This window comes from Pteropus alecto, unplaced genomic scaffold (genome assembly GCF_000325575.1).
Source record: "Pteropus alecto unplaced genomic scaffold, ASM32557v1 scaffold106, whole genome shotgun sequence".
Classification (NCBI taxonomy): domain Eukaryota; kingdom Metazoa; phylum Chordata; class Mammalia; order Chiroptera; family Pteropodidae; genus Pteropus; species Pteropus alecto.
Window position 1 is genome coordinate 8,713,884 of NW_006442103.1, and position 27,673 is coordinate 8,741,556.

The 27,673-nt window shown below is 39.2% G+C and overlaps 1 protein-coding gene across 2 annotated transcripts in view; it reads left to right on the plus strand.

The window, feature by feature from the left end:
• NTNG1 (netrin G1) overlaps window positions 1-27,673 on the plus strand; it is a 287,105-nt gene that overhangs the window by 201,043 nt on the left and 58,389 nt on the right. Inside the window, exons 4-6 of one of the 2 annotated variants that reach the window (XM_006919577.1) lie at window positions 5,610-5,782; window positions 17,043-17,069; window positions 27,140-27,205. In XM_006919577.1, coding sequence (XP_006919639.1) covers window positions 5,610-5,782; window positions 17,043-17,069; window positions 27,140-27,205 — 266 coding nt within the window. The remainder of the gene's footprint in view (window positions 1-5,609; window positions 5,783-17,042; window positions 17,070-27,139; window positions 27,206-27,673) is intronic. The other variant, XM_006919578.1, reaches the window with a different exon arrangement.

Consider the following 27,673-nt stretch of genomic DNA (forward strand, 5'->3'; position numbering starts at 1 on the left):
TGTTCATTAATTAAAAATACATAATATCTTATTTGTGAAAATCATACAGAAGCATATGACTATGTGAACACATTGCTAGGATCTCCCTTAAGGTTTTGGAAGGGCTGCGATGCCCAAACATCATTTGCCTGCCTCATGGTGCACCCTCTTCTGGCTCAAAAGTGGTCAAAACCCTGATCTAAGAGATGGCGAGCCTGGCTTCCCTTCCTGTTTTGCTTCGGAAAAGGCCAGTTTCAAACTTTGTCTCAGTACCTCTGAAACACTAGTAATAGAATAATATACAGACCTCTAATTCACAGGAAATTCTGGTGATAACACGCTACCCAGAATAAATACATTAAATTATATAATTTAAAAAAAACAGGCAGACTGTATGGTTTTTTTCATACCTACTGGCAGGTGGCACAGATCTAAATGTTGGAACCTTTTTTATAAGCAAGATTAAATTGACTTACAACAGCTGGTCACTAAAATGCAGGAAGTACAGACCTCATTGAAAGCTAGACATACTGGTTTTCACTGTTTGCATCACAAATTAGAGCTCTCTTTTTTTAAAGTCTGTCTTAGCAATTCTCTTATTTGACAGCATGTGCAGTTTGTCACCTACGCACAAGTGGATCTTCGAGGTACAAGCAAGTCAATTAGTTCTATCTGCAGTGTCATGGTGTGAGTTTCATTGTGTGCAAACAGAATTGGTGAATAGGCTTAGCTCTCCAGAACGTCGGATATTCATTTCACTGCGAGTGAAGTCTGTTAGGTCTCAAACTTGTATAGTTCCTCCCCTGCCTAATATGATGGTAGCTGTGGGAGCTGGGTGGCCATGGAAATGGATATTGAATCTGTCAGAGACAAGTGGATGTCACAGAAATCTGCCCTCTACCCCATCGCAAGGCTGGAGGTCATAACACCAGGAATTGAGAGCAATCTCCCAGCATACGAAATCCATTTTTTTCTCCATTGGAGGAAAAATCTCTATGGCAGGGCCTCTAAATAAAGAATTTTAGCATCTGATTGGAATGGGGTGATGAAAAGAAACTGAGCTGTAAGAAATGAAGTCATTTCCAAATACAGGCCAGTGTTGGGGTGCCTCAGTGTCCGCTTTCACATGCTCAGCCCTGGCACAGCAGTTGTCACAAAGACTGAGGAAAGACAGCCCGGAATCTGAGCTAGGTCAGCAGATTTACTGCTGGAGAAGCTACAGTTTTCACAATTAGCCGAGAACACTCTGCCAGACTTCAGCTGAACCAGGGTGGTCGTCTTTGAGTGAGATGTAGAAGCTAACAGATGCACATTCTCGGATGGTTATGCTACACAACTACTTGGGTTTTCCTCTCCTGTAAGCTATGTTCTCCTGGGTCTTTCACGCATTTTTTAAAGGATAACTCTTGTATTAGGTTTCGGACACTTGACAAATCCTCTGCAGTTTAAATTAAATTGGATTTACAAAGTCTTCCAAATTTTAGAGAATTCCCTTTGCCCATTATAAAGTTAGTTATGAAAACCAATGATGAGGGCATGTGGCAGTGTTTAGCACACATCACCAAGTGTTTGATTTAGGACGATGCCAATTAATCCTCTATTTTTAGTTCATTGCTGTGCTAGACATAGTAGAACAGGCTCATGAAGTTCCTGCTTTCAGAGAGCTTACTTGTTTATTAGTCATTTGTTTATTCATCACATAGTTTTAAAGTACATATTATGTGCCAAGCACCTCAGCACATGCTAGGGATGTTTCAATAAATAAGGTAGTCATGACCACTGCTCCCAGGAGCTTATACTCCAGTGAAGGTGACAGAAGAATAAGCAATTACAGTACAGCTTATGTCTATAGCAGAGACAGCATGGGCTTTATCATGTGACTGGCCTTGTCTAGTGTCAGAGGAGCACATAGGAAAGGCCTTCTGGTGGGAGAAGAGAGAGATTTCAAAGGGACTTGTAGGCCATGTTATAGAGCTTGGATTTTATTCTGTGAATAATGAGAAATCTTTCAAAGGTTCTAAACCAGGGTGACTGAAATATTTTTGTGTAAATGATTATTTTGACTATTGTGTTAAGAATGGGCTAGAGAAGGGTGTGACTGGAGGCAGTAAAGTCGTTTAGAAGTCATCGTAATAAACCAGATCAAAGATGGTGATGATCTCAACTAGAGAAGTGGCAATGGCTAGAACTATGTGTTTGATAGCTATGAAGGAGGAGGAATCTCAGAACTTGGTGAGAGGCTGAGTAACAAAAAAATTCGATGTGATAGGAAAGGTGGAGATAGGCATCATTCTTGGCCAACTTACTGGAATGTGATGCAATTCACTGAGTAAACCACCAGATCAAAGATGGTGATGATCTCAACTAGAGAAGTGGCAATGGCTAGAACTATTTGTTTGATAGCTATGAAGGAGGAGGAATCTCAGAACTTGGTGAGAGGCTGAGTAACAAAAAAATTCGATGTGATAGGAAAGGTGGAGATAGGCATCATTCTTGGCCAACTTACTGGAATGTGATGCAATTCACTGATCCAGAAACCACAGAAGAAGGAGTGGGTGGGAGGGGAGCCAAAGAATTTAGTTTAGGGCATGTTGAGTTTGACATGCCCAAGAGAGAGATTCATAATGGAGATCCGGGACTTATAAAACATATTGATCATGTAATCTTCACCTGGGGATAACAGAGAGAGGGAGTTCTATGGATCTCTATGGGTAACAGAATCTCTGAATATCCTAAAATGTTTTCAAATGTTTAAGCTTATTTTGCATATGTTTGTTTTTTCTGGAGGCAAAAGGATGCAAGTTTGCTTTAAAATATCTATAACTTAAAGGCAGTTAAAACCACAGAGGAAATTAAAGGGACAACCTGGATGAGCATGCCCAAGGAGAGTCACTTAGGCTGACTGTGCTGGGCCTGAACCCAAAGAACAGCACATGAAGAGGACACACAGGAGACGAGGGTTCTGGAGGTGACCTTGAGAATCCGGCAGGCAGAGAATGTCAACAGAAAGGGAGTGGTCCACAGAGTCAAATGTCCCTGGAGGTCAAATTAGGCAAGAAGAAGCACCCAACAGATTTTCAGCGAGATGGTTGTGAATGACCCTGGCAAGAGAGACTGTGGCTGAGTGAGTGAGTGCGAGATGAGAAAACGAAGATGGCAAGTGCAGAAAACTCAAGAAGGGTGAGGAGAGTGTTAAAGAGGCAACTGGAAAAAAAGACCAGGGTGCAAAGTGCATATCCCCACTCCCTTAAAATGGGACAGATTTATGCAACGAGTCAAAAATTTTAAAGCTAAAGAGCCAACCAACCAAACCAAACACATAGAAGCATTTAAGGAAATCAGAAGGGTAGAAATCAAAGGGTAGAAATCTACAGTAGACAAGATAGATATCAGGGAAGAGTTATGAATTGAGTTGAGACTTGAAAGATTAATAAGCTTTTGGGCAAGTGGAGATGAACTGTTAACTGGCAGAGATCTGAGAAAAACAAGACTAAACATTCATCTATTCTTCTTTCGCCTCTTTTTGTTAGTCAAAGAATATTTTCTCAGTGAATATAAAGCCTTTGCAGTGGAAATTGCCTATAACTCAGAGAGTGACTACAGGTATGAAAGTATTAATAGTTATAAGAAATATAATCCGATTTATAATTACTACTTGCATTCTTTGTCTTCACACATGGAACCGGCATTTATTCTTTGGGGTCACACTGTTCATTTCCTCATTCGGAATTTTTAACACGAAAGAGGGTGATAAATCAGTATGAGCTGGTGGTTCTATCACTTAAGTTTCTAACATCTTCCATATATAAAAAATACACCCGTAAATAAAGGTGCTAATGTTGGAAGAAGAAAGATCCTTTAATTAGCAACTTAGCACAAGTAACTCCCTGCATATAGGAGATTGTTATAAGGCCTAACTCATAATTAAACACAGTCTATTTCACTCAAACTGAATGATTTTTTTCTTTTTAAAAGATTGTACAAATGTTAATTTTTAAAGGTTTGGTTTATTTGTATAAATTGAGTGGGTATTATTGAAATAATAACCTTCCAGCTTATCACAATGTATAAACTATACAGAGGTCAAGGTATACCTACAAGGATTATAAATTGTAGTAGACCCCGGAGGAAGCTGCAGCTTGGTCTTATCCAGGAAGGTTTGAGTGTGTGGCATTATTTAGGGGCTATATCTTTTGGTTAGAAGAGAGCCCAGCAGGTCCCAGCATTAGCCTCAGTCTTCCCTTTGCTTCTTTGCCATAAGTATGGGTCAGTGGTCCAAACAGATCATCAGTGCACAAGAGAGAATCTTGGATGTGACTGTACAGACGTTATAGAAACCAGTTGTTAAAAGAATCATATTTTCCCACCTATGAAGTATTGTTACTCTTCCAAATTCATGACATCTGCCACAAAGGAAAACAAATGTAAAACACTACCATATTTCTTTGTCTTTATGAAACTTCGCTTTCTGTATTTTTGTTCTAGTTTCTGGAAGAGACCAGACTAGTTTTAAAATGCACACATGCACACAGACACACACACAGATACGTGCACAGACACACACACACATACATACATGACATTTTCAGGTTCTGACTCTGACGGATCTTCGTCCTTTAACCCTTGGGCTGGGAGTCTGGGTTCTCTCCTTTGTGTGGAGACATCTCTTGCCTCATACATTGTTCTAACCTTGTGTCATCGTCATCCTAGTCAATCTAGGTTTTACTTCTCCAGGGGATGAGGCTCATGCTTGGAGCGTTACAGTTTATAACCTGCTACCTCAGCAAATATCAAGTTGGCCTTTGTAATTTTACAGTCAGAGACTTTGGATATGGTAATGTGTTTTTGTAGAAATTGAATATTCCATTGTTGCCTCTCATATATCACAGCTTTATTCATGGGCACCAAAGGCAAGGCCTTTGCTAATGACCTCCAACCCCTGCTGTCACATGTAGGTTTTTATTTCCTAGGATTCTAAGTATCTTTGATCTGAGCCATTTGACCCATGTCTGAGAGATCTTTACGATTACATTATTTGCCATGAGTGGAGAATCTGAGGAGGACTCAGGCTGGTTAGAGAAGCCTTGGAGGGTAAACTCTTCTGATCTGAAGAAATGTCATTTTAGGAACGCGAACAGTAGATTATAACCTCTTGGGGTCTATAGAATAAATCTGAATAACAACATGTCTCAGTGGTTCTTTTTCATTTTAAACACATAATAAGAATTATCCTTGTGAATTAAGGAAAAACAGAAGATGACACTGTTCTTCCAACCCACAGGAAATTGTCAGAGATTTGATAATATGACAGAAGACCCTCTCACTATGGCAATATTTTGGATACTGGTTGGGAAACCCTTGATTTCGGAGCACAGTTGTCTTCGGGGAGCTTCAGGCCCCCACTGAACCAACTGGTGGGTGTTAGGAGTCCTCACCCCCATCCCAGAGGGTACCTGTTGGAAAGACTCTGAGGGTGGGGCTACAAATCGACATTTTACCCAGAGCCTCTGTATAGCACTCAGGCCCTGGAGGGCCTGAGAGCCACAACCCTAGGAGATAGATGGGTAAAACCTTCATGATCGCCAAGACCAACTTGACTTACGATGAACTCTTGTCTCTCCTCTGCCTAGGTGCAAATGTAATCTCCATGCCACTGTGTGTGTGTATGACAACAGCAAATTGACCTGTGAATGTGAGCACAACACTACAGGTCCAGACTGTGGGAAATGCAAGAAGAATTATCAGGGCCGACCTTGGAGCCCAGGCTCGTATCTCCCCATCCCCAAAGGCACTGCAAATACCTGTGAGTAACTTTGCTCTTAACACCGTATTTCGTGCACGATGAGCTGATCGTTCCTCTCGATTTCACTTGCGATTGTGCTTTTCCTCCTCTTACTAATTGTCCCATTCCTCTTCAAAATGGAGCTAAAGCTTTTAATCCCCATTTTACCACATGTAAGCACATTTTAGCACTCAGATCATCTGCTAAATTCAGTCTTCCAACCTTCACATCCAGTCTCTTGGGAAATGATGTAAGTCACAGGAGAAATTTTTTCTGAGTGGATGAAACAGGAGGTGCTTCCCCCCGAATTAGCTTCCTGTTAAAATAACAAAGACATGTAAAACGCTCAACTCTAACTTAATTTTAACCATAAAGAACTTCCAAAAATTATGTCTGTACAATCTCGTTTCTCATACTGGTTCTCTTGAGAAATGCTTTGTCCAGAAGGTGCTTCCCTGTCCAATTTTAGCTACCGCCTGACTTTGCCGGTGAAATAATTGGCTTTTTCTAAATTCTAACAGTTGAGGTCATGCCTGGCCTGACTCTTGTTAGTAGAGGCCACCTTTAGATAAAGAACGTGACTGTAGGTGTGTGGGGACCACAATGAGAAAAGAGATGCTTGTGTGCGTGTGAAGGGAGCACAGGCATCATCTGTGTTTACAGGAAGGGTGAGAGATGCCCCATTACCACTCGTGCGTGAGCTCCGCTGAGGTCCCTGAGCATCCATTAAGGAAACATGTTCTGATGAGCTCAAGGAGAGAAGTCACTATTTCCAGAATGAATTGCCCAGTTTCATAGATGGACTGATTAGCCACTTGCAAAAGCCCAAGATTTGCCTTCTTCCAAAAGTAGAGAAGAGGTGAAGTTGAGAATATACCCATCCAAGTGAGAAGTATCAGAAGAATCAGGACAGTGAGCAGTGGGAGAACAAGAACTTGAAAAGCCACTGGCTCCGTGCAAGGTGAAAAATGTTATCAAGGGACTTCAAAGCAGCAGCTGTGAGAAACCACAGCCTAAAAACGAATATCACAGGAACCAGGACCTTATAAAGTTAAGTGTAAGAGTAATGAACCAAGTAACAGGCTGGGAAGTGTAGGGGCATGAAATTATGATAACATTTCTATGAAGCAGAAAAAAAAAAAACCCCTCTTATTTTAAGGGTATTCAGTTTCTTTCTGTGTTAAAGAAAAAAACGGACAATCTAGCTCCTAAAATTAATGCATAAAGCTCTGTTGGGCAGAAATGTTGATTTTTTTCAAGGCAATTTTATTCACAGAGACTCTCTGGGCTTTCCCAAATTGTTGCAAGCCATCACTCGTGAATTCAGAAGGAATCTCATGAGGTTATTTGTTGTGATACCCCGTGGCCGGCTACCTAAGAATCCCTGTCACCACAGCTGTCAAACTGAGTTTAAAAGTTTCCCAAAATGAAAATGGCTCAGACTTTATTTTCAGTGTCTGCTGCTTCTTTAGTGGGACAGGGTAGAAGAGAGTGACAGACACTGGCTGGCATTCTGGCTCGTCTTCAGGGCGGGCCAGCTTGTCAAGGCTGCGGGAATGGCAGCTGGGGTGCTCTGCCATTGAAGGCACTGGCTTCCATTCTAACATGGCCCTGTTCTTCTACCCATAACTATGCCTCAAAGTCTCATTTAGTTCAAGACATTTTCATCGCTAGACCTTCTCGTGCCAGCCAAGCTTTTTTCACTGAAATGGATTTCTTGTTATGTTCTCCATGGAAATGACTTACAGACCTTAATCTTTTGCATATTGCGGATCGCCAGTTCACTCCCCGGCCGAAGGCATGCAGTCTCTCTTAGTTTTCCTTGTGGATTCCACCATCCATCCAATCCATCACTGGCCTTCTCAAGACTGTCAGACTGGACTTGATCGCTGTTCAAATAGGAAGATGACAGATGGGCACAATGACCAAGGAGGTTCAAGTCAACGTTTTGATTCTCAGTATGGCAGAAATTAGACTAAAGATTTTAGAGATTATCTGCAATGGTCCAGTCTTGCAATGGAAAAGTCCTAAAATGGAACAAATCCCTTAAACTCAATCTCTGATACATCAGACTGTACTTTTGAATTTCCAAGGATGGAAGCGAGCAATTTAGTGATCTCATACACAGGTTCCAGAATCAAATGCCAGTTCATCTACTCACTATCTGTGGGACCTTGATAAAGTAGACTAAGCTCTCCAATACTCAGTTTACCACCTATAATGTGTGGATAATAGCAGTTCTTACCTCACAGTGATTTTGAGAGAATTGAATGAGTGAATGCATGTAAAAGTATTTAGCATAACACTCATCACAAAATAGGCACTCAGAAATAACTTTATTTTTTGGATTCTTTTCACAAGGCAGACTTCTCCCTTATCAGACAATTTTAATTATTATAAAACTTATTTCTAAATATCACATTGAGTGTCTCCTAATGTTCAACCATTTTTTTTCTTTTTAAGTAGTAAAAGGACCATATTGACCCCATTTTGTTTTTCTCCGGGTTAATATCATTACTTCCATTTTTCATGTAATATTTTCATGTCTCTTACCTGGTTGCTGGCCCTGGAAATTCTCTGATTTTTTTAGTGTGGGAATTTAAGCCAAGCACAGAACTTCTGGCACTGTTATGACTCTTACTTCATATTGGCTTTTACACACACACACACACACACACACACACACACACACACACACAACTCTTTCAGCGAATTACCAGTCAGTTATTTAAGAAGGACACTTAGGCTGTGCCATATCCTAATGCAAGAACACAAAACCTAAGAAGGAAAAGAGGAGCACTGCAATCTCTGATCCCTCGACATCCACTCTTTAGTGACCTAGAAATGCCACCTCTACTGGAGAATCTCTGGATTCAGCAGAGTCTCGAGCCGCCAGGATGAGTTTTGAAGAGGAAAGTCAGTTCCTGCCTACTCTTCGCAAAAGAACTAAGAGGCTTTCATTAACCCAGGAAATGATAAGATCTCCTTTCAAAGACACTCAGCCCATCACTCAGAGGCATCCTAAAGTGGGAACTTACCAGGAATCTTGTGGCTTTGGAAGTCCTGATTTTTGGAGCAACTCCAAGACCACTTTTGTATAGAGCGTGTAGAGCCAGGAGAGTACACAGCCCCCACACTCTAAAATACAGCCACCCCAGTCCGTGAGATAAGCACATCTCCCTATGCTTTTCACTACAGTAGTCTTGGCAGAGCAGAAGCAATAACTCTTGCAATGATTTTTTTTACTTATCGTGCTTTTTGTTCAAGACTCAGTGTGTTTTCTTGGTCTTTTAAAGTTTAACGTTATATATATCAAAATCTTTATTCCCCTACAAAAATATGTAGAAATGATGTTTTATCTGTAAAACATCTTTCTTCTTCTCCCTCTTGATCTTCATTCTATTTTTCATAGAATTCTATTTTGAATATCCTTTGAATTTTCTTTCTGTCTCCCAAGTAGGTCCAACTCTGCCCAGCTTCACGTTTAATCATGATTCTTTTGACTCTCATTGTTCAGCTCATGAATCAAAGTATTAAGTAGCACCTCTTTGAATTCTGGTTCCTGTGGAATAACACAAAATAGTTTTCTACATATAGATTATGAAAACTTAATAATCAACTTTTAGGAACTATAAGTCCAGGAAAGATAACATAATATTACCTATATTGCTGTTTCCCAAACTGTATTCTATGACCCTTGAAAGAGTTCCATGACCAAATAAGTTTGGAAAATGCTATATACTATACTGATTCTTAGATAGTCACATTACCTTATTTTTAAAAATTTGAGGATCCTGTGGTAAAGTAACCTGTTTTACCCAGTGTTTTCCAAACTTAATTATTCATGGAACACTTAATAACTTTCTATAAAACACTCTGGGGGATATGCTGCTCTAAATAATTTCTTCAGCCTAGTGACAGAAATGTCGTGGAGACAGACAGAAAGCCCAGTTAGTTCAACTCGTCAATCTTTTACTTTCCTTTTATCTCCATGATCTAATATTCTTCAGAGAAAGAAAATTAAATTGGTCTGACATCGACATTATTTGTTTGCTCAGAAATCCACACTGAATTGTTAAACAATATCTAGGGCTCCTCTGAGTGACGGCAAGTAATTTGATGATTGTTCTATTATTTTCTCGGGTATTAAATTTGCATTGATCAATTTATATTTTCCCAGGTGAATATGTGTGTGTCATCATCCAGACAATTTCCTAAGTGTTCTACACGCATTAGTTCATTCTTAACTCACGACAATCTTGTAAGGTAGTTACTATTTCCATTTTACAGTCATCTGATGACTGAGGGAAAGAAACTGTTCAGGTCTACAGAGCTAATGAAGGTAAGAGGGAGGATTTGAACCCAGGTGTTTCTTAAGTCCAAGGACTGATCATCGCACTGTATTGCTTCTCAGGTTCAAGTTCAGTGACTCCCTTTGTCCTCCACGGGGCTGTGGGCTCCAATTTGACGCCTGTTTGAACAAGTCAGCTTTCTCTAAAGCTGCTCTCTGCTACTTCTCTTCCTAGATCTCTGCTTATTGTTTCTTTGTCTTTGAAGACTCTCCTTCCCTTGCTTTAAATTTTCTGGCTCCCCACTTCTACCTCTTCTCAGTCTGCAGTTTTTCCCCTGGCATTCCAATGTATTCCTGTGTTGTTTAGTTCTTAGTATTAGTGCTTTAAGAGTAATCAACTGATTATAGCCTGAATCTTTCTAGTGAATCCAGATCCATTTTTTCCAGCTGTCTATGAAGATCTCAAAGTCAACATGCCAGATACTAAATTCATTCCTTTCCCCAAATCGCCTCTCTCTTCACTCTCTATTGAAACTCTGATAATTTTCAAGACTGCTCCTCAATGTTAACTCTTCATTACAGCCCACCTAAGTCCTCCCATGCAAAATCGATTGCTCTTTTCTCTCTATATTCTTGCTCATGTATGTATGCTCACAATAGATCAACTATCTATAACCAAAATTCTAATAATAATAATGGCAGCTACTATTGATTAAGTGTTCCATAGGCTTTTATACTTTGTGAAGTGCTTTATATGCTTTCTTCCATTAAATCCTTACATCTCCCATGGGGTGTGTACTGTTTTTATCCTCGTGTAACAAACAAGGAGACACAGGCACATAAAGGTTAATAAATTGCCCCAAGGCCCCACAGTGAGTGCATGACAGCAAAATTTAAACTCAGGTCGATCTGACTTCAGGAGCTAAAAATATTAGCAGTTTAAGAATGGGACCATATTTTATTCTTGGCCTTTATAAATGTTTATGGATTAATTATTTGGTGAATGAATAAGTAAACTTAAATAATCCTGTAACATACACATGGGTACCTTGACCTCCCATTGAACTTCCTGTGTCGCCTGCAATACAGTTCAGCAGCTCTAACACAGGGGCCTTCAATCTCCTGTAGGAAGAGACCAGCTGAGATCTTGGAGGAAATACCTCGGGAAAATATTCACTTTGTCTTTTCATGGGTGCTCAAGGTCCATCCAGTCATCTAGAGATGACACGTTGGCTGGCTGGTTTTCACAGGCCTCCCCAAGTGGCATTATTCATGGCCTCAGTGACTTAACCACTGCCAGGTTCTGACTACTAACCAACCTTTCAGGCTCAGAACCCTGATTCTGTCAGCCCAATAAGAGAAGACCTTTCTTTTAGAGCCTCATGTACATGAGCCAGTCTCTAGGCCCAATATATAAAACCAGAATCTCTAGTTATTCGTGTACAAACACAAGGCCACAGTCTCCTACCTGGAGTGCATAGAACCGATACGATTTGGAAATCAAAAATTTTAGGATTTTAAAGGGTGATACAGTGTACACATATTATATTACTATACCCACAGCAGCATATCAGTAGCACCACTTAATTCGAATCTCAGTTTCTTTCTCAACTGACACATGCTCTTGGGCAAGCTCTTTGTGTTTGAGTTTCCCCATCGGCAAAACAAACCTGAGTGTTGACCTCATAGGTTGTCATAAAACTTAAACTGATTAATACACGAAGGTGTTTAGAACAGCGGCAGGCACATAGTAAGCACACATTGAAGTCAGCTACTATTTTCATCACTTCACTGAGATCTAGCACATGGATCTAACACAGCCTGATCAGAAAATTCTCCCTTTGGAGACAGCAACTATATATGGGGAGATAAATTGTGTACAAATGCCAGTTTATTCATCCACAATATGGAATAACTGTTATGGTGTTCAAAATATTCAAGTCCTTATGACCAGTGTACTCTCTCTCCTGTAATTAATTCTCCTTGCAGAGCCAGAGAATAATCAGAAGGTTGCTTGGTAAACATGGGATCAGGAAATATTAATGGATAGATGGGTAATAACATCAGGCAGAAACATCCTGACACATGCATCCTACCCCAGGGTCAGCCTCCCCGACACCAGCAGAACAGTGAAAGTCTGAAAGTTTACAGGTTACCTCTTCCTCTTCTGGAGACAATGCTAGGCCAGCACTGCCGCCATATGCCTCAAGATGCCCCTCTTTCTAGGCTCCCACCTTCTGATTAGCTATTCTTCCATCCTTCTCATATGTCAATATGCTCATGTCACCTCCGTCAAGTCTGCCACGTGCTCTGAGCTCCAGAACCCTTCTGTTGTTGTAAGACGATGGTAGCTATGTCTGATTGGATCATTTATATGATGATTTCACAGTCTAATTCTGTGAAGACGTCTTATTTCCTTCAGTTTCAAGTTCCTGGGAGATAACTCACTCTAGCTCCTATCAATAGCAGTTTGGACCAGGGACCAGGGCTGGAAGGACGTTGGAAGTAACTGCTCTAGAATACAACTGAGGCTGCAGAATGTTTTCTTGCTCATCATCTACGTCTTCTCCAACTGGGCTTTTTGGGGTTGGAGCTCCCAGTGTCTGATGGGCTTTGTTCAAACCATCAATCACAGCGGTGGTAATATTTCCTCTCAATTTGAAGCATGCCTAATCCTTGTCTCTCTGCTTCTCTCATGATGAGAAGCTGCTGAGCCTTCATTGATTCTCAGAAGTAGGTATGGCTTTTAGCCCTGCATTAACCTGCTTCAGAAGAGCAGGGTGTTTATTTTTGTGCTCTCCGTAACACTGACTTCCTGAAGCTGAACTATGTCCTCTTTTAGCCATTTACTTGGTGAGAAAGTTAGTAAAAATGAAAGGAGGAGGAGGAGGAGGAAGAGGAGGTAACACGTAACATAATTCTACTAGATTTTCAGCCTCTTAATTGCAGCAGAATTCCTTTAAAACAAACATTCAATAAATATGGGAGTGGGAACGGCTAGTTGCGGAGGAAGTAACTGTAAGTGCCCAAACTGAACACCTTCTCATCCTTTCGGCACTCTGAGCCCTTCGACTTACTCCACGTGTATGCGTAACTCTGATCGAAGTCGCATTTCTATTCTCGAAGAAGCGATAATACTAAACGCAAAGACCGCGTCTTGCAGAACCGTACCTGACGGCTCATGCGCACATGTGCTTTATTCCCTCAGTGCAGGTTTAGCAGTGTCTCAGGAGACAGGCATCAGGAACTACACGCTCCAGCGTTGAATACAAAGGGTTCAGCTTGGACAAGACCCTTGTTTCTCTTTGTAACTTTTGATTTCCTCTTCTGTTAAATGAAAGGGCCAAATAAGATTATTTCTTAACTCTCCTTCAGCTCTCTCATTTTTTTATCACTCTTTCTGAATTAACTCATCGGGTATCTCCCTTCCTTTTCTTCCTTTTCATCTATCTGTCTTCTATCTATCTATCTTCATGTATTTTCGAGGTTGTTTCAGAGGTGCATTTAAGCTAATGAATTTTAGAATCCTTCACTAGACTTCTTATAAATCAAAAAAAAAAATCAATTTCTAATTTATCTAATTTTATATTGTGAAGTCGATACTCTTTTTCTCAAAGAGAACATCCAGATTTGTATAGCTTTAGGCCCCACAAAGTTTGTATTTGCCCCTGAGTGGCTTAGGAAAAAAGACAAACGCAAATAAGAGTATTCAAATAGGGATTTAAAAGGAAGATGTGAAAAAAAGAACAGAAAGAAAGTAAGCCAAACATCATGTGAGTTTTACCAAGTCGAGCATCAAGTTGAGCTCTGTCTGAACCTCTGAGTTTTCTGGAAGGCAGGGTGGTGAGGGCTTCTGTATATCATGAACTCCTGCTATCGGAATGGAGGAAATGTTCAAAGAGAACAGAAATATTTAGTAATACTGAACTTGGAGAAATATCTCAATGCAACATTTTAGAGGAGATGAGATCATACTATGACCAAAAGCAGTATTTTCACTATGATAGAAAGCTTCTTGGAAACAATCTATACATTTCTGTTCAAATATACATTGAGCAACTCTTCTTTATCAGACATCGTCCTGGCAGATACAAGAGATACAGAAAGGAACGAGACATGGCACTTGTCCCCTCGAAGTTCTCAGGCAAACACACAGTTATAAAAATAAGTTGTTAAATGGCTCATGGAGAGCTGTACAAAGAGGTGTCTGATCAGAAAGGAGAGTGGCTAACTCACATCAGGGAGACGAAGAAGAAAGAGAAGAAATAAGTTCTGAGTTCAATTTTTAAGGTAAAAATATTCTTTACATAAGAGTGTCACTTCACAGGGAATGTTAAAAAAAAAAAAAAACTGCCAACATGGGTCTCGACAGTTTTTCTGAGCATAATCTGACTCTTATTTCATGATTTATGGGCACTGCCACTGCTGTAAGATGGGATCACATTCACTGATTCATCCCTCTCAGACCCCGAAGAAACCCATCTTTCACGAAATGCATTGTAGCCTCCCCATCTTATTTCCTTGAACATTTGAAAGATTTCTCATGACTTATTCATAGCCTTTTTAATGGATGGAATGGGTTTATTAAATTCTTTAGTAGTCCATAGAGAACCAAAAGCATGGTTTTTGGACATTCAATAAGCAACAGTAGGGGAGAAGTAACATTTGAAAATATACAAGTGGACACCCCTTGGCATTTAGCTATTTCCAACTTCAGGAATCTTTATTCCGGCGAGCATTTAAAAAATATTTTCTGAGCAGTTCCCATTTACAGCAATGGACTAGAAAGTGAATCACCTGGTAGCAGCTCAAAAAGTGATCAGCCACAAAATGAGGAAGAGCCTGAAATTCAAGCATCCAAGTGTGAGGTAATAGAAAACAGCTTCGTGAAGAAAAGAAGATCTCATAATGGCCTTGCTTGGCGAGGTCTGTCTAGCTGCAGTGAATGTTTGTCCCCTGCACTGGCGTCCCCAAAGGAATGGAAACATTTTTGCATCTTTCTAAAGTGTGCAGCTGCAGTGAGTACTTCATCAAACCGTATAGCGGGCTGGCTCTCCACTGCGGCTGGCCAAACACCCTGAGAACTTCACTTTGCATTATGCATGGCCCTCTAATGCCACGTACGTTTGAAAACACATGAAAAGTCTCTTCCTGCCATCCTAACTTCCATTCTCTTTGACGGATTACAAAAGGCAAGCAGTTTCTCGTGGTGGAGCAGGATTTTCAATCCTGGGGAAGTTTGAAGCTTCTGCAATTGATACTAAAATTATGATGCTGCCATTGTGCCTCACTCAACAGGGGATTTGCAAAGGGAAGAAAAAGGATTCAGTACCAAGTCCCTGTCACGCTGCAGCAAAGACAGTCTACCAGAATGTTGGGTCAGGAATTCAGCAGTTCTGTGTGGAAATCGCATTTGACCTGAAACTCAGTTCACAGGACAGAGTTGAAACAGGGAAGTGGAAATTTAGGTTTCCAGTTTGGGTTGATCAGTGATCGGTAATTAAACCGAAGCACCATGGATGCTGCGTGTAAAATCGAGAGAGTTTGAATGTGTCTAATAACTGAAAGAAAAGTTTTCATTCCTTCTAAGGTTTTTAAAAAATCATGGTAAGCTTTAATTTCTCCTCCCCCACCTCCCCACCCCCACCCACCCCCTCTAAGAAATAGGAAAACAGCTCTTGGTTTTAAAGAATACAAATCTCTTAGTAATGTACAGTGACTAGTTAAAATAAGCAGAGGGCAGTTGTTCAAAGATAAACACTAAAATAGAAGTTTAATGATTTCTACATTTACCACCTGTTAGTACACTTCAGCCATGCGGAGGATAAGTCTGAACAGCTCATTAACAGCTATCATTTATTGACTATGTACCATGTGTCAGACATTTTTATGGATTATCTTATTCAATCCTCACAGCAGCCCTATGCAGTAGGTATTATTAGCGACTTTTCAGATGAGGAAATGGGTGTAGAGAGGCTGGGAACTTGCCCGAAACCACGCAGCTGGTCAGTTGCAAAGCGGGACTGTCCCTCAATTCTGTCTGGTTTCCGTCCATCTCATGCTCTCATCCACACCACTACCAGAATTAAGTGGAGAAGATATAAATTTCTGACTTTTAATTAGCAATATCTATCATGATGTCCTAGCTTGATGAACCAACTAAATCAATAATAGTAATCATAGCAAAGATGGATATAGCACATACTACCTGCCAAGCAATGCCAAGGTCACAACCCAGGCAGCCTGACTCCCGTGCCCCTGCTCTTGGCTAAGAGTTTTCATCTAAATACAGACTAAATTTGTGCCCACAGTTATGCCAAGTCCAGCCACATTCTGAAATGGTTCCACCACCTTAGCACCACTTATAAATTAAAGTGGAAGCTAAAAAAATCAATGAAGTCCGTGATCAATATGAACAACCTAATGTAGTCTTGAATTATTCTGCTCAATTAAGCTTCTATTACAGAGTTTAATCCACATATCTGACAAGAAAAAGAGGAATAAAAATGATGGTTATGTGAAATTAATCAAATAAAGTGCCAAATGACTTTCATTAGCTAACACACGCATTTCATAACACATTTAAAGAGATCTATTGCAATGTGTGGATATATTTGCACACATCCTCATTGTGTCTATTTGGTACTCTGTGCCCAGAACGTAAGCCTCGTTTAATATCTGTTTTGAACCACGTACAAATGTTCATTAACCTTATAGGCAAACACAAAATGTTTGATCTCATGAAGCTGTCTTGAGCCAGCTGTTGAAGGTAAGTATTAATTGCCTAACTCCAATGAGCTCAGGAGTTCTAGAATGAAAGCAAAATGGTTTTGATAGATAGATATGTATTTGGGGTTTTTTTCTGTGCTTATTCCCTAAAGATCTGAATGTTATCAAATGTTACCTTTCTGACATTTTTATATTGAGTTCAATTTGCCATGTACTAATAAAGTTCTAACAGCTTTTCTTTATTGTTTTCTTTTTCTCTAGGTATCCCCAGTATTTCCAGTATTGGTAGTAAGTAAAAAAAAAAAAAAAAAAAATCACCAAACCAAGTCTAGGCTAGCTTTGCTTTGTTGTTCAGCTCCTCGGATCTATTTTCCCAGTGTCCATTTCTGATATAAGAATTTTCTTAGTGAATTGAAGTGCGTTTGTTCTCTGCACAGATATGATAAGACCACAGATAAAATAGTTATCTATGTAGAAGTCTTTTGTGGACATGGCAGTGCCACAGCCTTCATGGCCACTTTGGATCAATGGAGGCCACCTTTACAGAGGTGCAATTACTTAGGTGACCTTAGTTCATTTAGCAAAAATATAAACAGTTCTATTTACCCATACTTAACAACCAACAAACAAATTGCACTCTCTCCCTAGGACGGGATATGGATTTCTCCCATAATTTAGAAAAGCAGAGAATAGATGCCAGTGAGTGCTTCAGGCATATTCATTAGAACCCAAAGAAAACGCCATGAAACCTGGGGGAAGGAATTTTATTAATGCATCAAACTCTAGTCTTTGTGATGGCCTGAAAGAAGCAGGTTGTAATCATTAGTCTTTCTGGAGGAATGAAGGGGGAAAAAAAAAATCAGTCTGTCCATTTCTCCCTCTTGAAATACGGTGACCTATGTTTTTCTGTGACTACTTGGGTTTAAGTTTGCCAGAGAGAAGTGAGGAGTCAGGATACTAGAAGTTTCTGCAATCGTTTTTTTTAGTAGAAATATAAGCAATTGAAAAAGAAATGCCTCTTCAACCTTCTGTGTGTGGGACACTCATCCAGTACCATTGCAAAGAGCTTTCTCCTAGCCATTACGAGAGGATCAGACTGTAGCTTCCTCTTCACATATAAAACAATGACACGCCAACACAAGCCCAAAATGCTTGTTAAGGAAATGCCGCAGAACTTTGCAAAGCAGAATTTCACATAGTTTTTTGTACATTGCATTCTTTCTCTCTGATAGATAAAACCTTTGCCCAACTGCCAAATAACTGATTAGAAAAAATTACTGAGGAAGCCGAGACTTTACACTGTGAATAAGGTGAAGAATTTTCACTGTGGTCTCACCCCTCGCAGGCTTCATCATATGAGCTGTGCCATGCAGGGTGATTGCAGGATAAGCGGCGGCCGCTGAAGCATCACAATACCCAACATCCACCTAAAAAGCAATACTCTGGTAATTTGGATAAAACAACTTCCCGCGTCTTATCAATGCACAGTCAGGTCTTCCAATTCATAAATCAACCCAGTTTACTTAAGCTGGTGAATAGGACTGGACACGGATTTGTTAAGCGCTAGATGTGTTAAATTCCATAAAATCAGCCACTTTGGAAATAAAAGTATTGTTCACATCCATTTAGCTATCAGCCTAATGCTCCAGCATTCTCTTTGTGATCTTGTTGAGAAGACATCAGTGCTACAGATTTGCAAACGAAAACCTTTGGCTCTAATAATCTAATTTTTCTGCTTTAGTATCTCCCTTGGTATTTGCCTAACTGTATATACACCCCGCAATGTGTTTCTTTCAGGCCTTGACAATCACATTTGCACATGCATTTTAAAGCAAAAGGGAAACAAATGGCAGGAAGCCGAGACAGATGATCGAGGCTTCTGTGGTGATCTGGCCTGTCAAAACTTTTCAGAAATGGACGAATGGGAAGTAGTTCTTTGGGGCCGGGGTGTGTTTCTGTTCTGAGTGTCAGTCGCGTGTTGCATGGAATCTCTGACTGTTCCGCTCACTTGCCATCCCATTCGGCCGCCTCCACCACATGCCCCATCTCTGAGCATCAGCAGATGTTGACCTTTTACACACTGAATCGGGAAATTCCAGTTTTGTTTTGCTTTGTATTATTCTGAAATCATCGGTGACCTGAAAGGATGCTTTGTTGTGCCTTTGGAAAATGTATTAACCTTCATTATCAGGAACCTAGGAAAATCAGGTCCTTAATACCTAACCAAAACCCTCTAAGGAATAAAGCAGATAGGCTCATACCCTGCCTTCGTTATGCCTCTGGCTGTTCTGCTTTGGAGTACAATGGCTGTTTCCTGAGATTTCTCCCGCAGACAAGATGTAAGAGCATGCAGAGGTCACCCAACATCACACACGACTAGCTTGCCTGTTGCCCGGTTTTAAGGTCAAGAGATTTATGATAAAGCCATCAGACATGATCGTATCTCTTAGGCTGCTTTAATGGCATTCAAACCTTTCTTCTTTGTGGGCTCATAAGGTGCTCATGTGCCCTGGTGGATTAAGTAATCTCCAAAAGACAAGAGTTCATGCATAGATGACTCACTGCCCGTTCTAGAGGCACAGCAAGAGATTTCCAAGGTGCCAGCCAGAGAAGAGGGAGCCACTGGTCAAGGCTTTTCCCTTTAACCCGAAGAAGAAATCAGTGAGCACAGTTCCACCAAGTACACAGAAAGGTGCCATTATAACAGATATAGCACTCATGAGGCTCCCATCATCAAAGCACATCTCCAGGAAAACGAATGATGTTTATTATTGGCGTAAATTATTGCTGTATGCAACCATAAGTTCACATACGTATGCTATGTGCACGAAGACTGAGGGTTCTGGAGTCCTGATAGGTTTCAGTAGAGATCTCAAGCTGTCCACGCCCATATTAAGGTTCAAATGCGTGGACAGAGGGCTCATCCTTTCCGATCATCTGCCGAAAACAGTTTTGAAACAAATTTCCCATTAAGGTCATTTGTACCTACTGTTGTCTGTCTACTAGGAAAGAGATTTTCCAATCACTCCGAAGGTACTTGATTTAAAACTTGGTCATTCTGATGTGCTTTGGCCGTGGCTGAAAAAATACTGGTGATATTGTCAGCAATTAATGAATCCCAAAATAGATTGTAGCCATTGAGCCTTATGATCTGTTTTAACTTAACCTGATGTGATAGTAATTAATTCAGCTTCTTTTTTTTTTTAATAAAATGTATCATGCACTAAGTCAACATTCACGATATTTTATCCAAATGAACATTTGTTGATGCTGATGATCCGAATTAATAGTTGGTTTGGTGTGGGTGTTTTTGTTCAAGCGATAAACTAATCATTACCTTCTATCATATATTATCTGATCCTTAGTTCTGAAAAACAAGTGATTTTACTAATTATGTTAAACAGTATATTATAAAGAACATAATTAGAACAACAAGAATTGGCCTAATGTGCAAATAGCTTTGTGTGGGTGATTAGCACTTAAAAAAGCAGGTGACAGATGAGTCAGGTGAAAGGTAGATCATCTCCAAAAATGAAAGATCATATCAGGAAACACCATTTCAGAAAGTTGGAATTTTCTAATAAATCAAAGTATTTCTTAAAACAGTAACAAAAGAAGAGAGATGAAAACATTTTGTGAACCAGAGGATTCTTTATTTTCTTAAACTACTTTCAAATGTTTGCCATCATGGTAGGTAAAGCACAGAATATTGATGGAGGGGTTTGGTTGTCCCCTCCTCTCCAGCTTATTCAGTCTGAAACAACAGTTCACTTAAGGGACATACTCCATTTTCCTGTTTTCTTTTATAATGAGCGTTGCCTTCATCAGAGTTAAAAAATTCATCTCTAATTTGATTTAATTGGCAGAACCATTCAGGAAGGGAAGTGCTACCTGTAGGGATCCATCAGCCTGTTGAGAAAGCCCAGAGATGTTTTCATACTTGAGAACATTTGATGCCAGTGGGAGACCTTGTAAAAGTTGTTTTCCATCCAGCATCCAAATATTTTTGTTCAGTACCGGTTTACTATAGAAACCTGAATCGTGAGGAAAATAACAAGGTTAATCATTTCTCCACCCAAGGGTTATTAGTCACGGTGTTCACGCTACCCAGAGGGCTGCAGTGTTTATTTTTTATTCCCCCCCCCCTTTGCTTTCATACTTCTAAATCCCCCAAATAAAAGTTTCATTTGAATTGCCCTTTAACTAATTAGGTTTTATATAATGAGGGAAAAAATGATCAGGCTAGTGTAGCTATACAACAAATTGCAGGGTGAGCTACATTAATTTCGAACTGTTTGCTGATGTTCTAGAAGGAAAGCTAAGGTCCCAGGTGAAACGCCTTGGGGACTTTGTTCTATCGTGTACCCGGTATCCTCATCACAGATCCATTTCATACTTGTGTAACTAACATTTCACATTCATGAAAACTTTGTGGTTATCCTAAGATTGAATGAACATTAGGACATAGCTGCTTCTTTAAATCCTGAAGAATAAATCAAATATTTCAATGAAGGCGGGGAAAGTATCCCCTACCTTAAAAAAAAAGAAAAGAAAAGAAATTCAAGAGGTTTAGCAGTCTTTATTGACAACAATTTTTCACCTTGAGCAAATTGACTTTTTTCACATGTTAATCTTTTACCAGGTGAATTTAGAATGTAGAGCCACTTTTTAAGTGTGAGCTGATATCTGCACCTTTGCTGTTATCTCTTTGTGGGGGCACATGGAAATTCCTAACTTAAACAAAGATTTGCCAAGATCTCCGAAACGTCCTAGGATGAACCTTCAAACATGTAACTGTGAACTCCCGCACTAAGAGTGTGGGTATCATTGAAGTCTTCGAGTACCAATAGGGAGCTGGCCAACTAACAGTTCCACGTCCCTGGGCAGAGTTAGAGCTTCTGCTTAGAACTGGTGGGAGATGTTCCCACATGTCTATACAAGTCCATTTTTAAAATGGTGAATCTGAGCCTCAGAGTGGCCAAGCAACTTGCCCAATGTAATATGTCTAGGAAGGCTTATCTGACTCCAAAAGCTACACTCATTACATTATATCAAGCGAACTAGGTTAGAAGGAAAAATTCTAGATTTATTGACTCCTACTCCAGACTCTTTATAATCCACTACACTGCACTTTAGACCTGTTGATCCCTGAATTGACCCATTTCTGTGCAAGGAACTTTAGCGTCTTGGAGGAAAACAAATTCATTTCCAGGTACCTCACTGTGTCGTCAACAGAAGTCAACGATTATCACATCTGAAGAGAGGGAGTAGAGGACTGAGACTGTCCCCACATTAAAATAAATATGTCCTTCCTTTAGCACCAAACGTCTTTAATATACTGAGGAAGAAGAAAAATGTATAGATGTCAAATGTATTACAGAACATAGGACATTTCATGAAATTAGCTATGCAAATTGTAGAACATGCTTGTCCGTGTTCTGTGACAGTAAAAATCCCTTTTTTTAAATCAAGATAGTCCCAGTAAAATAAAATTCCATGTGTTATCTCAAGGACAGACCTACCACTGCCGCATTAAACTGTCTTCCTTACCAGTTTAATGATGCTACATTTCCAAGAGTAGGCAGCTCGCTGTGAAGATGGTAAGATTACCTCCAAGGCCCGAGGGAGTCCTTCTGGAGAGCTTGAAGGTTTTCTGTAGATTCCTTTCTAGGCATCAATAATGTTTCCAGATTCCCTGAGGAACAACAGCAGTCACTTTATAAACGCAAAGGGACCTTGGACTTTGTCTCCACCTGATAATTTTCTCACACACGCCTGGAAGAAGGATGTTTAATGAAGGCTCACTAACATCCTCTCAGCGGTGGCTTTTCATATGCATGGTGGCAGCCTGTTTCCTACCATGTTTTAGAACCACAAAATTATGTAAAAGTTGGCGTTTATAGGAAACTTAAAGAGCACTGATCCAACATCATCATTTTACAGATAAGGCAACTAAGGCCTAAATGAATTGTCTAAGTCATCTGGATAGCGGCCAAGGCAGGAGTCCAGCTAAATGTTCTATCTCTAAACTAGAACTCCTTACACTTTAGCATGACATTAGAATTTGCCTTCTCATTTAATTAAACCACCAAAGTATGACATACTACATGGCAGACTATTCTAGAAAAAAACAGATGGGAAAGCATGATCACAATTTACTCTGTTTTTAAAGGGTATACACAAAGTGAGTTGAAAGCTGCCTATGATTCACACGAAGTGAATGCCATGTATGATAGAAAACAACTTAATAATCTAAAACAATCCTACCTCTAAAGCTTTCTTGATGTAAAAAATGTTTTTAGCCTTCTGCTTCAAGCTTGCTTTTCAGCTTGATACAGTATGGAGTCAGCGATAGATGGATAGGTTTAGCAATTTTAACATCGTTTTTTCCAACTTATAGCCACAAAGAGTTTTCCTTGGCTCACAGAGGAGAAAAATTTTCTTCCAAAGACTCATTTTTATATCTAAGATCTGTTCTTCTGATTCATGAAAACAAAATTCAAGTGCCACAACCAAACTGGCACATAAGTTTTCTGAGTTCTCTCATTAATGAAAAAAAAAAAAATTCAGGTGAGATATTTGCTTCATAGTCTAAACTGATGTGCTTCAAAACTGAAAGAAACTTGGAATTTAACATTTTACCTTTAAATCTTAAAAATCAAATCTTTCTCACAGAACTCCAAAATAATTTCTATTGCTTTCTGAGCAATAGTATTAATCGATGTGGCTCTAGAACTGGATTGTTCCCTAAAGTCATCTTAAGTGAGCTTTTTTATGTATCAGAATCACTCGCTTTGGGAACAATTAAGATTGCAAAAATTAGGGGGAGCACATTATTTTCCCACCTTTAATAAAGGAACTGCTTATACTACAGTAATCTTATTTTTATTGCAACAGCAACCACAATTAGAACAATAAGCGCTAACTTTTATCAGATGCTCCCTACGATGACAAGCAAATATTAACTCATTCAGTCCTGACAACAACCAGCATCCCCTTTCTGCAGACAAGAAAGCTTAGTCACAGAGAGTTTAAGGAATTTGTTCAAGTGATAGAGCTGGGATTTGAATCCAGCCTGAGCTCCATTTAAATGTACCGTATCTTAAATAAGTTTCTACTAAATAGATATTTTTTAGGCTTCCCATAGATGTAATTTGAAAAAACAATGACAGTAGAGTAATAGACTATGATGGGCATTTCAGCTATTTTGTTTCTTTTTCAAGGAGGCAGTTGTGGAGTATATGGTTGTGGTCTCCATACTCCCAGAGCCAAAGCCTTTGGAGTCTAGTCCATTTTCTTGGATGGGGCCAGGATCCTTAAAAGAAGAGATCTCCATAAAAAGGCTATTCTTAACTGATTGGCCATCTAGTTCCACTGAACAGATATGGTGATCCATCCCCTCACCTCGATAATAACTTCTCACCTCCAGTTTGGGTTCACCAAGACAGCGGAAAGCTACATAGTAAGAACACGCACAATGATTTTTCTTTCACGCAGGAAACTCTTAATCTCCTACATCCTCCAAAGAGCGTGTGCCTCATCCCAACAACCTTCCTCCTTCATGGACTTCAGTGCAAGCCTGCTAGGTCATGAGAGAGCCACTGGAGTGATGAACCTAATAGCTGAGAGAAACCTTAGAGACCTTTGAGTCCAGCACCTCTTACAGATAAGGAAACTGAAGTTCAGAAATATTAACAGCCAGACCACCCCCCTCAGTAACAGAACTGGGAGCAGACTCTTAATCTTCCCATTCCCAATACCCTTTGCCTTGCAACAAACTACCACACTGACTCAAGATATTCCCTAGTTAATTCATGAAAGAATGAAATTAATAAATTCGGCAACAGTTCACCTAAAGAGATAATGCAAATACTGTTGATGTATTCTAATTTTTTTTTTATTTGCAATTTCTAACTACTCAAACAAGTGGTCCACTACTATTATGAAACAAAATAAATTTAAAAATTTAAGATGAATGAGATATTAAAAATCTCATAGGGGCCACAAATTTCAATATCTTTTTGTTTTCAGGGCATTTTTACTCCCAAGAAAGACATAGCACATAAAATTTTGTTCCAATGGAGATATGTGTAGATTAGATTAGGCTTTTCACGTGATGACTGCTGGTGGTTCTGACTTTTAATTATTCAAAAAGGTTAGGCATCCCACATAATGAAAATTATTTGGGGGAAAAAAATGTCTAATTATATTCCCAGGAAAATACACTGGCTACCCTCCTCCCACCTCCCCCCAAAAAACTTAAGTACACAATACAGAAGAAAATTATATTCTAGAGAGAATCCAGACTATAACAGAGGTGTGTATCTTGATAATTCCCCACAGGTCAAGTAGTTATTAATTAAAAAGTAGAATGACCTACATTAATTTTTATACATATAGGAAGATGCTTAAAATGGAACTTCAGCATCCTGGGGAAAAATCATAAAACACTAAGAAAAGAGTATACCAAAATATAGGCATAACCAGATGTTTAACATATTGGAATATGGAATAAAGTTTAATTCATGATGTTAATTTTTCAAAACTCCCAAATTGATATAATGTAAAATTTTTGTGTTAAATTTCTTGGCAAAGCTTACTAACAAAATAATCATATTGTTACTTTAATTTCATCAAGACAAACCAGTCATTGACACTTGCCATTAAATTATAAACATCACCCTACTTATGACCTGGATTTGCCTCTTCTATAGGCAAAAGGTAGAACCGTTTCAACAAACTAAAATTTTGTTAATTTGATGCTAATAATATAATTTTCTATATAAAGTCATAACAATGGTTTGAAATTTTTCCTAAATAACTTCTAGAAATCATATTAATTTCCTGAAAATGCAAATTTCTAGTTTTTCAAAAGTGATCATCATGGTTCAAGTAGGCTTGTTCTGTTCATTCAATATCTACCCATCACCAAAATGCTCAAGTAAAAAGCAAAATTCAGGATACAGCTTGCATATTTTGCTGCATGTTCTCAAATATCTTTTTGGTACTATCTAGATACAGATGTTGAAAGTTATTACACACTTTTTTCATTTATAAATTTTGACAGAGCGATATCAACATTCATATTTCCTTTGCTTTTTGTGTGCATACACACATACACAGCAACAGTAGATCAGCTTTTTGAACAAATATTTTAAAAAAACCAAAGTTGTAGTGAAACTCCCATGTCTTACAAGAATGTTATTTGCTGTAATCTAATTATGGAGGAAATAATCTGATAATACCTGTTCACAGTAGCCTAACCACTTGATTATCAATTACTCAATTATTAGATATTTGCTGAGGCCTTCTGCAAGGCTTTGCCCTTCCTCAAAGAGGTCCAATCTAATTACGGAGATGAGAAATAGACCTGTGAAATTTAAACTAGCACTATTAAAACTCATGTTTATCCACATGGCAATGAGGAATCAGAAGCACAGACAGTAACATGCCACATGCATTTAGAGGCGAGGGCTCCCCTTGTGGACTGGGGTGGTCGCAAAGGACCCCACAAGAGATGTGGTTTCTAGCTGACCTCAGTGTATGGTAGATTTGAGTCATGAAATGACTGCTTCAATAGTTATGACCTAAGCAGCTTAGCAAAAATGTTTTAAAGCATCCAATCCTGCTTTTCCAGTCATTTTTATACGAGTGAATCTAAGGGAGAAATAACATCAATTCTTAAATTAACAATGCTTATAATTATTACTGGATTGGAACCAATAACTCTAGAAATATAATTTTAGGTAAATACATTATGAAAACATTTACGCACCCATACATGCGTACGATTGGAAGCACCTTGGACTATTCTCCTTAAGGCAGAATCACCAGTAATCCCTCTCTTTCTTTCTCTGAGAAATGGCATCAGTAAAAATAGGAAATAAATCCACTTCTTTGCAGAGATAATGGCTCACACTTAAAACATGCCCCAAAGAATCTCTCACGAAAGACTAATGCAACCAGTTCATATCTGTAAATATAAATTACAGAGACTGGAATCCTCAAGTGAGAAATTATTTCTTTTGCATTATCTTCCAGTTTCAGGCGCCAGCTTTATGTAAAGTATGAATTGCTGAAGTCTCTATTTGGTTATGTGTAAGAACACTCTATCGCCAAAGTAAATGTGTATAGCTTGGTTAGGGAGGGGACTCTCTATATTTAATGTCCATTCAATGTTTTGGGAATCATCAATTGCTTGCTCTTGTTTGGTGCCGGAGTCATGTTTTGTTAAGTGCATCACAGCCAAGGTAAAGAGCAGATGTGTGGTTTGTGTCTTTGTCCATATAATTTTCTGTTTAGACCAAATGACATGATAGCTGAAAATAACATACCCTGATTTTTCCTGATGCATGCAGATCCTCCCAAGTTTAATAGGATATGGCCGAATATTTCTTCCCTTGAGGTTTCTAACCCAAAACAAGGTAGGAGCATGTAAAATTCCTACTGATATAAAATCCCACATGTTTAGGGGGAAAATCCCATACACCATTTTTTTAGCACTACATAAGAGCAATATCATAAAAGCCATGTCTTCGAAAGGATCATAATTTGAATATTTTTTCTAATATGTAGAGTGTCCCAAAAATATAGTGAAAGATATAGGATAAAAATAAATGGCATAGAAGTTATGAACACTTTATTAACTTTACATTTAACGTCAGTCTGTCTCAAGAAAAGTCTAGTTATATTGCCATCAGAGTATAGAGTATCAATAATAATTCTTCAAAACTCGTGAGTGGAACAGGCATCTTTTCACTGTCTCCCTTTTGCTTTTCTTAAGTAAACTGGTATGTCCGTTCTGTTGAGGATGAGGAAAGTAAACATAAAGGCAGTATTGCAGTCCCTAAGGAGATCCATTTTCTTTTACTTTTGCTCCATATTGACTTACT